The 12,843-nt window shown below is 56.2% G+C and overlaps 1 protein-coding gene across 1 annotated transcript in view; it reads right to left on the bottom strand.

Annotated features, from left to right (window-relative positions):
- Positions 1-12,843, bottom strand: part of NOC2L (NOC2 like nucleolar associated transcriptional repressor) — a 43,729-nt gene that overhangs the window by 5,823 nt on the left and 25,063 nt on the right. Inside the window, exons 15-17 of the mRNA XM_040533330.1 lie at positions 11,750-11,893; positions 5,549-5,662; positions 1,293-1,428 (exon numbers count right to left, since the gene is read on the bottom strand). Of these exons, the coding sequence (XP_040389264.1) occupies positions 1,293-1,428; positions 5,549-5,662; positions 11,750-11,893 (394 nt within the window). The remainder of the gene's footprint in view (positions 1-1,292; positions 1,429-5,548; positions 5,663-11,749; positions 11,894-12,843) is intronic.

The following is a 12,843-nucleotide window of genomic DNA, read 5'->3' as shown; positions in this document are numbered from 1 at the left end:
CCTCCGGACTCGTGGTGGGGACCCGGCACGGTGGCTCCTTGAGACGGAAGACGCCCCCGGGGCCCGTTCCCTCCCTGCGGAAAACTCCCTGCTACGAGCAAAGGCTGCGGGGAGGCGGCTGGGCCAGGAACGCTGGGCGCTGCTGGCACTGCCGCGCTGCCACACGAGGCGTCACAGCGGTGCACTGCCTTTTTAGAAGCCACTGAGGCTTCTCCAGATTCTTCGGAGGCACCCATTTGTTTGGCAGGCAGGACAATGCCAGATCTCAAGGGTGTACCTGAGCAAACCGCCCTGATGTCATCCGATCCCTTAGACTTGCCCGTTCTTTGCTGGGGCACCTACAAAAATCCACCGACTTCAACCTCAACGCGAGTTTTCTGACCGTTTCTTCCTCCCGTATCACAGAAAGCTGCGAGGTGGTCACTGGTTCTGTGCTAAGGCTCAAGACTTGTGCTCGCACCCCACAACGCGTGCCACGGACTAGGACTTTGTCTGCAGATCCCATCTCCAAACAAGAAAGCCCTGCGTTCCTGCGAGCCTCCCTGCTATCCCAATGGCAATGCATTTCGAAAACCTGCGCTATCCCAAACTTCCCAAACCACAAACGGGACGTCCAAGTTTTCCTCAAGCCACGTGGGCAGCTTTTTAGGCAGGTTCCACAATTTACTATGGCCCCCTCGTGGTCAGAGCCAGTGAGTGGCACCACTCCATTTTCTCCAGAGGCTCCAGACTTCCTTGGCTCACCAAGAATACTTGCAGTGTCACCTGCCAGAAAATAAACTCACCCAAAGCGCATGCAAGGAGAGGATAACCGCTTTTCCATCAAAGGTTCTCGTTCTGGTAACCACCCCCTGGGACAGCCGCTGTTTGCAGTGATGTATACAGCGAAAATGAAGCACGCTGCCAGGTAGGACAATGTTCTTACTCCTCTTTTACACGTGGGGAACAACAGACGGATTTCTGCATCTCCACCCACCGGGCAAAAAAGGCAGCAAACACTCCGATGTTCTCCGAGGTTTTGGGTCAGGTATGGGAAAAAAAAGGACTAACGCAGAACCCATGGGTTTAAAATGAGCTGGAGCGACACAGCGGGAGAGGGAGAGGAAGAGAAAAGCCTCCCAGCTGCCTTCTGTCACTCTGAAAAGGCACCATCGTGCTGTGCTCCCTCTCCACGTCAGTCTGCCTTTCGAACTGAACATGGTTAGCACACATCTCCCCTAGGGCAGAGCCGTACTGCCCCACGTCACAGAGAAACCCGGACAGGAGAGGCATGCCCAGCCCTGGAGCCGTACCTTTTACAGCAATCCCAGTGTTCTCCTCATCGGAGTCAGTGTCCAGCTCAAACAGCTCCTTGAATTCCTTCTTATCTTCCTCCTTCCTTTCCTCTTGCTTCTTACGTTTAATTTCTGGGAAGTTCAAGTCTTCGAGCTGGAAAACAAAAAAAAAAAGAAAAGAAAACACAAAACCAACAGTAAGAACGACCTTAATTTGTACTTTTAAACACAAAACGCTGAGCGTGAAGGCAGGAACTTGGCTTTGCCCTGTCTGTGGAAGCCACGCTGCCCAGAGCAGCTGGGCCTGCCTGCTGCCAGCCAGGAGACAGATCCGCGAGTCCCTTACAAAGGTGAGCGCAAAGCACCGCTGCTCCCTTGATCTTTACCCAATAAACCACTCGTGCTAATGGGCTGCTGGTACCTCGGCATGGCTCAGAATGCACGACACCGCTGACAAGCCGCCCGTCCTGGGGCTCTGCACGGAAAGCCTGGAGGGATACAGGAAGGGATACCTCCGAAGAAGCAGTTTTCCACCGGTGCCGAAAGCCGTGGCAGCTCTGGCAAGCTGTCTTCTTGGCCCCAGACTTCAGCCCGGCTAAGCAGCAAGGCGCTGAAGGTGCTTAAGGTCTGTCTCCGCCACGGCTTGCCCTGTTGCTAGCCCTTCTGCAGATCGACGGGCCCAGCCTTGCTGCTGCAGCCACGGCCAATATCAATGCCATTAAGTACTTGCAATTGACACCACCTCGCTGCTCTTTACACCTCTCCGGAGGGGGATTAGGGGGAGGATTTACTTGCCAGGGCTCAGGCCAGCAGGGCGAAGATAATCAGAATGCAAATTCAATCCCAAGTGCTCTCTGAACATCAGCTGCCCGCTGCCTGTGCCTGGCTGCACACCTCCTGGGAAGCACTCATGCATTAGCACACATTAGCTTGCTTGGAAACATTCGCCCGGCGAGTAATAACTCATTTGCTCTCTCCCACCCGTCCCTCCACCCCTCGACGCTCTCCTCCCCGACCACAGCCGCTTCTCCACCCCTCCCAGGAGCTTCCCCTGGTGGGAGAGGCAGCGAGCGAGCTCCGCGCAGAAAGGCAGCTCTCGGGAGGGCGAAGGAGGCAGGCGTTTGTTCCTGCAGACAATCCCAGCAATCTCTCCCAACCCGTTTCATGGTTACGGTCCCCAGCCGGGCAATATTGACGCCGGGAGCCGAGCGCTTACAAGCAGTAACCTGCAGCACCGGGATGGAGAGTCAGAGGCTGCCCGGAGAAGGGGAGAGGGGAGCGAAGCAGGCTCCTGATTTTCAATCATCTTCCCACCCGCTCTTTTCCGCTACCAGAGACTTCTCCTTCCACTGGCCCTGCAGAGACCTCGGTGCTGGGAGGACACGTGAAGGAAGAACACAGCCCGAGGGTGCTGGGGGCTGCACCCCGTGGCACACAGTCACCACGCTGCCCTGATGCTGGCAGCCACAGGCAGCACCTTCGGGCTCCCTCTGCCACGAGCCACGCTCGCTGCAGTCCTCGTCCGGCAGCTCTCTCTCCTTAGCAGCTCCTATTTTTAACAGCAGGAGCCAACCAGCAGATAGTTGAGGTTGAAAGTGTCACGATCCCGCTAAACATCAAACAACCAGGAGGAGAAACCCTACAACGAACTGCTTGCATCGCCTGCCCAGGTCCCTGTTCCTCAGCCCTGTTCTCCACGAGCCTGGTCACTGCTACTCCCCCAGCGGTAAATGAAATGCAAAAACCTTTCAGGGTCTCATTCGCCCCCTGCAACGCCTCCTGAGTGTTTCCCCGCAGCACGTCACTCAGGTTTCGAAGTGGGGCTGGAGCTGTGTAATAAGCCAAATGTTTCGTGCGCGTGATGGGGAAGTCTCCTCCGGTTCTCCGAGCTCCAGTTCAAGGCGGCAAAGGGCAGAGATTTCTGTCCCCACTGAGAAAAACTTCTCCAGCACCCCGTGCAGGGCACGCACAGCAAGCAGCAGAGACTCTCAGGTGGGACTTCCCAGGCAGCACGAAAACACAACCAAGGGCCCCCATTTCCAAAGGCAGACTGGTTTTGGGTGGCACGCGTACCGGCTGAACTCCATCTGAGCGTATTATAAAGGACCTGGTGCTGGATCACGCCAAGTTGCACCGCCTCTGACTGTCCGAAGCTCCACGGGAGTGCCCTCAGCTCCGACACCTCAAAACGAAGGCACCAGAACTCCCTACAAGCTGCACAGCGACCACAAAGCAAGGGAACGAGGACCTGCACGGAGCCACCCCTCGCAGACACAGCCTGTGTTCATCGCACAGGGGCAGTAATTAGGTAATTTGGGGGCCAGTCTTTTAATCCCCAGCTGGAAGGTCGCTACAGACCGAGTCTCACGAAGCCGATTAGTCTGCATCCCATTAAAAACCTTTGGGAAAAGCAAAGGGAACGGGCAGACGGGGTCAGCGTTGTTATACAAGGCGAGCTGCAGCTCGGAGCAGCTGAGAGCCAGGCTGATTTTTTCCTCTGTTATTATTTTTCCCCCCAATGGCTGCTAATGGGACATGGATTTTCCCAGCCCTAATGGGCCTCATGGTGTTCGCTCTCCTGCTGGGGCTCACAATGCTGCACCATTAAGCTAGCAGTCCCCACCGAGAGAGACAACAGCCCCATTCACCAAGCAGAGATGTCAGGCAGCCTCAGAGCCTTCTGAAAGCTAACTCCGAAATCTCTCTCCACCGTTTATCCGTTCAGCCCGCTTCCTCCAGGAGAGAACAAGTCTCCGGCCCTGCCCTCAAACTTCCCCTGGTTTCCGAAGCCATCCTCCTGAGCCTCGCCCTGCCAAAGCAGCCCCCCTTCAAAGGGAGCTCCTCTCCCTTTCAGCTGGCCCTGGCCACGCCACACTGCTCCAGCTCACCTCCAGCCTTTCACACGAGGCGGGGGCTTGCCTACCCAGAGCTTCTCTCCCGTCCCCTTGCGACAGCTGCTTCGGTACCAGGGAAGTCGTGGCTCGCACCAGCAGGGCCGGTTTGGGGCCAGGTTAGCCCCGCTCCCAGCAATCGCTTCTTGCTGTCTCTCAGCCCCACGCACGCAGTTTCATTTCTGCAAAGGCCACCTTCTCCTGCCGGGCCCGCGCAGAAAACGAGAGGTTCTTTTTGTTCCCTCTGCACGGCTGCCCCGGGGGAATTTCTTATTCCCCCTTGTCCTCATCTCGGGGCTGGTGCACGGCGCTGAGCGTTTCTAGGGTCTCGCAGGTCTCGTAGCACGCTCCGGGGCTTGGCTCAGAGCCAGTCATGCTCCCGTCCCATCGATTATTTTAATTGTTCCCCACCATACGCTGGAGACACCAATTATATCTATTTCCTGCTCCCTGGCCAAGCAGCCTAGCTCGGCCGCTTTCATTGCATTAGCATCGAGACAGCTTTCCTTTAGGCTCCTAATGTCAGCACAGCTCCCTCCCCCTTCTGCATCCCGGAGCGCGGTGCCCTGAGGGGCGGCCGGGGAGCCTTCCCTTGGGCAGGAGATGTGGGAAATGGCAGGCTGAGCACTTATGTCCAGACAGCAAGTCCCACCTCGCAGCCAGCCACCCACGTGGGAGAAATAAAATGCAAACCAGAACTCATCTCTGATATTCCCCTCGCGAAGACGAGAGCCGTCGTCCCCTCCCTGATTTCTTGCAAGGCTGGGCTCCAGCGATCCAGCCACGCTCTGCAGGGCTGGACAAAGAGCACAACCCTTTGTTTTCCTGTTAGGAGAGCACTCTGAAACGATGCGGGCTGCCCAGAGCAACGTGAGAAGTGGGGATGAACACACAGAAGGGGCATCGTGCGTGTGTGTGCCCCGAGTGCTCCAGCACAATGGGATCTGTTACCCAACCCACCTCTGTGGTACTCTATTTCCGCAGGCGATTGCTCTGTTGTTACTGTCTTCAGCTCCCCATCCTCAAATTACAAAGGCTACCGGACTAATCCATCCTGAACAGCGCGAGCCTGAACAGGGACAGAGAGAAATCTGCCCTGGCACTACTTCACCCATCTCACCTACGGCTCTATCGGGCAAATAGGGTACAGGCAGGGGACGCAGACTCCTAGAGAACCCAGCGAGACAAATCCCCAGGGGGCTGAAGACACTGCTGTCCAGCCACAGCCATGCTCTTCCCCCGAATGCCCGGTCCACACAGCCAGAAAGTTCGAGCCCCTTTCAGCTTGAGCTGGCTTTCATCAGCCACCCCCCTGCTGCCAGGACAGGGCTGTCCCTTCCTGCCACGGCACAGGTGCTGTGCACTGAGTCAGGCGTTTCTTACTCTTTCTTTGCCAGTGATTTCCAGCTGAATCTCCTTCTCTCTCAGCTTCTTCCACTGAGCGTAGTACTTCGTCAGAGGCGTCCCCTCCTCTTTGACCTGCTTCTCCCACTGCTCCTGTGGAGAGAGAGGGGTGCAAATTTAAGGGAGGTTTGCAAAGCAGTTCTGCAACAGTACCCCGGCAAACGCAGAGAGTTAGGAGCAGAGTTAAACCACCTTTCTGCAGCTTCTGGGTAGGAAGCTGGCAAACACGACTACGAACGCGAGCAGGGTGGATGTGAACGTAGGCACAGTCACTCAAGCAACCACTCAGTAAGGAGCGGTGTGAGTGATGACTCTCGTGAGGTTGAGCAGTGCCTGGGCACTGCAGGGAGATTAAAGAAACCGAAGGATGAAATCAGAGGGCTAGCCAACGCAACAGCTCGCTCAATAGCCCAGGACGCCCATGGCACAGGTTTCTAACCACGACGGAGACGCAGCTGACAGACAGCAGGGTGTGAAGTCCTCCGAAGGGAGGTGGCGCGTGAGATGCTTTAGCTCCTGGAGGACCACCAAGGTTTCCAGGCATGGTGGCCTGAAATGTGGGTTCCCAGATCCCTGCTCTTCCCTTGGGGCAGAGGCCTGGTTCTCAGAAGTGCTGAGAACTCACAACAGCTCTTCTAGGTCAGCTCCATGCCTTCTGGGATCCACTGGTACTACCCTGGCCTCGGATGCTCACTTCTCTCTAGCTGTAGTGAGAAGACACCGGTACAGCACTCAGGGCAGACAACGCAGCCTGCTGTGAAGGTAAAGAAATTACTTCAGCTCAAAGCTGAAGGCAGGAATCACAGGGATACATCGGAGGATCCGTCAGGGCAAAATCCGTCCCCTGCTCTTGCAACGGAGACATTTGATCGCCTGCTAAGTTCTTTTTTTAATTCAGGAAAACCTCATGCGAGTATTTACAAGACCTAAATACAAAAGGAGTTTGACTGCCTCTTCCCCCCGTTCTGTGGCCAAGTGTTTATTTTTGCAACAAACATTCCCCCGCGGGGGCTTGGCCTCATCCCAGCCTTGGGAGAGCAGAGCACGAAGAAACGCCGCGCCTGCTTCCGCTGTCCAAGCAGGGGGAGTACGGAGGTGTAAACACTGGGAACAGTGGGAAGCGAACGGGATGGTTACAAGGGTTTTTTGGGGCACGGTAGCGCTGAAAGGGGTGGGGGGCAGCATGTCATATTAAAGCACGTTGTTTTTAACCTGCCAGGGTCCCTTAAATTTAAACCCGCAGAGAATTGTACCTGTTAGCTGGATTGCCACAGTGCCCAGAGGCGTTGCGCTATCCCACAGGAAAAAGTCAATTTTATATAAGCACGGCCATGACGCACACGTAGGAATTTAACAGGCAAAGGAGCAAGGGAACAAGCAGCAGGAGGGGTTAGTTTAGATACACTCGTAGGCTAGCACAGGTCCAAAAAGAGTATCCCAAAGCCAGGGCTGAGAACAAACGCAGAGCTCTGCGTCGGTACCTGGGGGTACGTGGTGCTGCTGCTGGAGGGGGGGAACAAGCAGCCAGACCATCTCCGTAGCACAAAGCACAGCAGCAGCTCTAACACTCTTACCCTGAGCCCAAATCGGCTCTGCTTCTGGGGAGCTGAGCCTCAAAACTCAGGGGTTATGGTGTGTTCACTGCAGCCTGTGAGCCGAGGCGCGGGGAGGAGTGTAAAGAGGAACAAGACGGAGAGAGCGGACCTGTGACGGGCAGAGCAAGGCAAACAAGCAGTGCAGACGGTGAAATACATCAGTCTACACCAGCTCTCGATCTGGCCCGTCACCGGGAGGGAAGTGGAGATGATCTGTGGCCTCCGCAGCCGGCACCAGGCGCTGACCCTGGGCAATTAGGGGGCGAGCAGCCTCCGTCACCCGCCCTCTGATGGCGCAGCCTGCCCGCGCACCCCGCACCAGGCGCGTATCGATACCGCAGCCAGCCGAACGGCCCCTTGCCGGTAATCCCGGGTCCCAGGCTCACAGCTCCCGTGGGACCGTCCGTAACACGGCTCCAGCTCTGCACCGGAGCCCGCGGCTGCTCCCCAGCCTCCTCCCGGCGGGCTGGCAGCAGGGCTGATGGACCTCTGGCTCCGGCAGCGCTGGCTGGAGGAGACGCCAGCCGGCAGACAGCGCGGCTCTCCTGGCGGTCTGGCCCACCGCTGCGGCACGAGGAGTAATTCCTGAGGAGCACAGAGTCACCCCCTTTATGGATCAGGCTCCCATCAGGCTGCCAGCCGCAGGCAGGCAATTTGTCGATGCTGCTCGGTGCGGACAGCTTCTGAGAAAGGCTCTTCTTAGGGAAGGCAAACGTCTGTTTGTTCTGATGCGGCTCTTTTGGTTTTAAAGCGTGCTGGATCCAGAGGTTAGAAAATAAAAATAAAACAATCCCATCTTTCTAGTCAACACACCTCGATGGGAATTTTGCAGAGTGGATGCTACCGTACCCACCTCAACCATTTGCAATTCTCCTTTTTATTACTGCCTCTGCATCGCTGCGCCGCCAGGGGACACCCAGCACGGCTCAGCCCCTGGTGCTAGGGCTGTACGAACCTAACAAAGATCACCCAGATGGGGACGGAGGCAAATCTGGAAATCCCACGGAAACGAGGCAATGCCTTCCGTCACCTCATTCCCTCCCTGGGCTGGGCTGGTCTCAAATGCAGGACCCCCAGAGCCCCGCGTGGAGCCCCTGAGCTGTGCCACGGCGCGCGCTGCAGGTCCTGGCGAGCTCTTCTCCTCCCCTGCATTGTCCCCTGCCAGGCCAGGGCCCGGGCGGGTGCTGAAGAACCTCAGGTCAGAGGTGCCCGTCGCACATCTGGACCCAACAAACAAAAGGAAATTCAAGTTCTCAGCCTGAAAATGCTGTGGAAGCATCAGGCTGAACGCAGCTGGTGTGGCCAGCCCTCTGCTCCGCAGTGCCTGGGATGCCAGGGGGCCCCCCGTACAGCCCCTCCACCTTAAGTCAAACGATGTAGAAAAAAAACCAACATAGACCCTTAGGTAAAACGGCGAGCTTTCTGAAGTCCTCCCACTACTTAGGAGTGCAGAACCGATGGCACTCCTAACCTTTATTCCCCTCCCTTAAACCTATTGCTCTGCAACTCCCCGCGATGAACGCTGCATTTCAGCACGCTGCGTGCAAGAACTGGCTCCGAACCTGGGCTCCGCTCCTTGGAGTGGGGCAGGCACAAATGCATGGATGCGAATACCAGAGAGCATTTGCTTTCGATTGCTCTTGCTGGCAAGGGGGACACGCAAATACTTTTGGCCTCTCTTCTTTCCCTCCCTTCCCTTTTCTGGCAGCGTTTGCTTTTGCACAAGTGCCAATGCCCCGCGTATGTTGGAGACAGCCTGGCAAACTCAACCCAGACTTCGAGGGACACTCCAAGCCGTTCTGGGAAGCCCGGTCTCTGTGGGAGCTTTGGCCCTTTTTGGAAATCTACACCATCTGTTTGCACAGGAGCAGGGGGAAAGCGCAGGGTCACCAGCCACCAAACTCGTCCCCAGGCACAGAAGATAAGCCAGGATCTTCCACGCCACAGAAGCACCGAGCTGGCTGCTTCCCGAGCTGGCTGCTTCCCTCGCTCCCAGGAGCACTGGGAGCCCATTAACCCTTGGAAGAGAAGGGCTCCCTTCTCTCACAGGGCAACAAAGTGCAAAAATACAGATGGCACTGGCAATCTAGGCGTCCTCTCCGAGCAGCACGCCACGCTGTTGCTGGATCCCCTTAAAGGGCAGGAGGAGAACCTGTCCCCAAACAGGCTGGGCGAAACAGAGCTTGTTTCCCCAGACCAGCCCCAACATTACCTGCAGCAGGCTGCCCCTTGGGAGCCAGCCCCGTCTGCCCCACGCTATGCAGCCACCCGGGTGCAATGCTCCTGAGAAAGCAGGTGCACCAGCATCAGCTAGGAGCTGTGCAGGCAGCAAGATGTTAAAACAAAAAATCACTTAGTTCTTGAAAAAAGGGGCTGCTGCCAGAGTTGCTGGGAAAAGCAGACAGTGGCAGAGTTGTTGGAAACCCCTTTCTTCTTTTCAGCCAACGATCTTCCCCAGCCCATCATTCCACGGAGCCCTGGGGGCTGAAATCTCTACCTCTGCGGAGTGGGTGGGTGGTCACAGCGCTGTCTGTCCGCAAAAGCTACAGAACAACAAAACCCTAACCACTGCGCTCCAGACGGGAAGCGTAATTCCTCTGGCAAAGCAGTCCGAGCCAGAACGGCGTTTACAGAACCCAGGACTACTCAGTCTCTTCAAAACCAGCTCCCTCAACCCCTTAATCCCGGAACAGCAGCGCCGTGTCCAGGCACTGATATGCCAGGATTTCGAAGGGTAATTTTCCCGCAGTTCCTGCCCCTCGGTATCTGAAGATGAATTAGTCTGCGCTGCAACCCCTGCTCCATGCCCAGCTCCACGCTAACAGGTGGAGCTTTCGGTGGTGCAGACCTCCAGCCCTCCCAACGACACCATGTGGCCACAGAGCCATCACTCTGATCCCGTCAATTACCTCCCAGACACAGGTATTTTCTCCTCTCTCCTGCCAGGCAAGGAATTACCGGACTCACCGCTGACTCTCACGCAGAGGCGTGCACACACAGTCCACCTGCAGAGGTTGCTGCGCCGGATAAACGCAAAGCTCCCCGTCCCAAAGGACAAAGCAAACAAAGCTTCATTAACAAGGCTTCCCTTTGGCTTCGTTTACATGGGGCCTGCGTTTCAAATACCTCGGAGCTGAGCAGGTCAGCAGGTCCCAAATAAGGAGGAAGCAAAGCAAAAGGAAAAACAAAGCTTCAAGCAGGGATGGTGAACGGGCTCTCCATCATCCCTGGGAGGGCGTAGCTCAGAGCAAGCAGACTCCTGGAGTAGGGGAAGTGACGAGAGAGGCGGCCTCTCCAGCTGTGCACAAGCCAAGTGACTTCCTAACAAGGGTGAGGAATCAATGGTGTGTCTTGTAAGACAGGAAGGTAACAGTACAGGAGTACTGTCCCCTTGGAGGCAAAGAAATGAGCACGAGCAGGTTACCCTCCTACCTCAGGCCTGCAGAGAACAGCACAACAGAATTAAGACCAGACAGTTGCTTCTGGCGCGTTTTTAACAGCTCCCTGCTTCGAGCTGAAACCAGCAGCTTCCAGTGCCTCCGTCTGAATCCAGCTGGCTGCGGCAGCTTCCTTACGGAGAGGCCCTGGAGACCAGCACCTCTTGGCACGCCTCGACAGGCAGCTCGTCTCCGCCTGCTCCTTTCACGGTGCCTTACCTCCGGACCCTTCCCAGCCAGGGGAACACCCCTAGCCATGACAGGGTTTTTCCAGGAAGACACCATCTCCGTCTGTTAGTCAGATGCACCCTTTAAATATACCGTTTTCTACCTGTGCTACAGTTCAGTTCCTAATATAAGAGGAAAGGATCTTTACCCTAGCTGCTCTCCACCTCATCAGTGAGGCAGAACTGCCCTGAGATTCAGCTCAACACCACTACGGGCCCTACGAGCCACCCAGGGCCACTGCAAATTTTCTAGGCATTGAATGTGCTCAGCATTTCCTCAGCAGAATGGATGTTTACTTCGGCTGCAGACCGAAGAACACACCAGCATCTCTCCTGAGGAGCAGCTACAGTGCCCAGGATACCTGATCACAGTTCTTCGGGCTCGTAACTTTAGTTGTTCTACAGTTCTGTCTACACAGGAGAGCAGGAAAACGGGGAAAGGTTTGGCTCAGGATTCTGAACTGTCACGTAGCAGTCAGCTGGTGGCTTGATTCTACACTGCTGGAGAGCTGTCTCCACAGACCAGGAGGAAACGACGTGGTTATAGAGGAGGCAGAATCCCCCCCTTCACCTTAGGCATGAACTGGCACCGGTGTATCAGCAGCGGGATGATGAAAAGCAAGAAATTTCCCAGCAGGGGATATGCCTCAGCAAAGCGAGGCGCTTCCATACATGTGCGTGTTATACATAAGAGAAGGGTGTAATTTATGGCCTGTGTTTTCCATGAGGCTCTTGGCTGCAGAGCCCTGCCAGCTACAGCATCAGAGCCCTGCCGAGTCCGGTTGTTTGTGAGCGTCTGCCGCACCCCACAGCCCCGTTTCCATGAGCTCGTCCTCCCTCCTCCCCCTGCCACCCGCTCGGCCCCAGCAGCCGGAGCCTGACTGTCTTTCCAGGAAGCCCAAATCGAAGCAGCAGACTCACCACAGACTCCCTGCTGGCCACACCGAAGGTAGCTTTCTGACGCCTGCTGACGATGTAGGCAGAATTTTCCTGCAGTTTCTCCAGGAGCTGCCGGATAGGCTTGCAGTAGTTGGCAATCTTGCATTCCTTCAGGAAAGATTTTAGCTGCGAGGAGGGAAAGAAGAAGAATGAAAGCCACGTAAGAGTTTCCATAAACAGACCCCATCAGCAAAAAACCATCTCCCCACCCTCGGTGAGGGACAGCACGGGGCGCCTGCTCCCTTCGATTCATACCCCGGACCAACGTCCTGCCACCCTGGGCTGGGAGGATGCAAAGAGAGACAGATATCTGCACGCAATCCGGCTGTGGGGCTCGCTCAGGAACAGCTCTCTCTGCACCCTTTAACTCGAGCTCTTTCTGAAAGGATGTGTCGCTGGGGTTCGAGCAGCACAGCGACGGATGTTGGGATGGGAATCCCAGATCGGCGAGGCTGTGGATTGAGACTGGAGGCTGGGACTGAAGGCAGAGATTGAGAAAAGACTGCACATGGGGCTGAAAGGGTCTGTGGATCGGGACTGAAGGTCTTTGCGTGGCTCAGTGGGAAAACTCGGGGCTGTCGGAGCTGCAGGGCCGTGGGTCAGGCCGGCTGGCCATGTGCAGAGTCATACGGGGTGAAGTTTGCTTACCGTCTGACTACCAGCCCAGCTCCAACTGGAACCTCCTATTTTTCAAGGGCACAAACCCACGCAGGCACCACACAAAAATGCGCAGAGCAACCCTCGCTGCGGACAACCCCCACGAGCATGTGCCTAGATAATTCGGTCTTTTAAGACCCAAGGGCTTAGGTGGAACGGCTGGGACGAGAGCCAGTCTGCCAGGAAACCACAAACCCTGCTGCTGCCCAAAAGGGCACGGTCCATCCCACTCGCAGGGAACTGGCCCCTGCCCTCCCTCTGCGCAGGAAACGCACTTCGGTACCCCCAGACAATGGGACTGTCTCACTGCAAACGCCACGTTTTTGTGGGGTTTTCTTTTTTTTTTTTTTCCATCTCAGCAGCGGTGTCCTCAAGCAAACCCCTCTTCTCCCCAGCAAAGACTTCCCCTACCAGGCCAA

Source organism: Cygnus olor, chromosome 21 (assembly GCF_009769625.2).
Source record: "Cygnus olor isolate bCygOlo1 chromosome 21, bCygOlo1.pri.v2, whole genome shotgun sequence".
Lineage (NCBI taxonomy): Eukaryota > Metazoa > Chordata > Aves > Anseriformes > Anatidae > Cygnus > Cygnus olor.
This window is presented reverse-complemented; position numbering and strand designations above follow the sequence as displayed.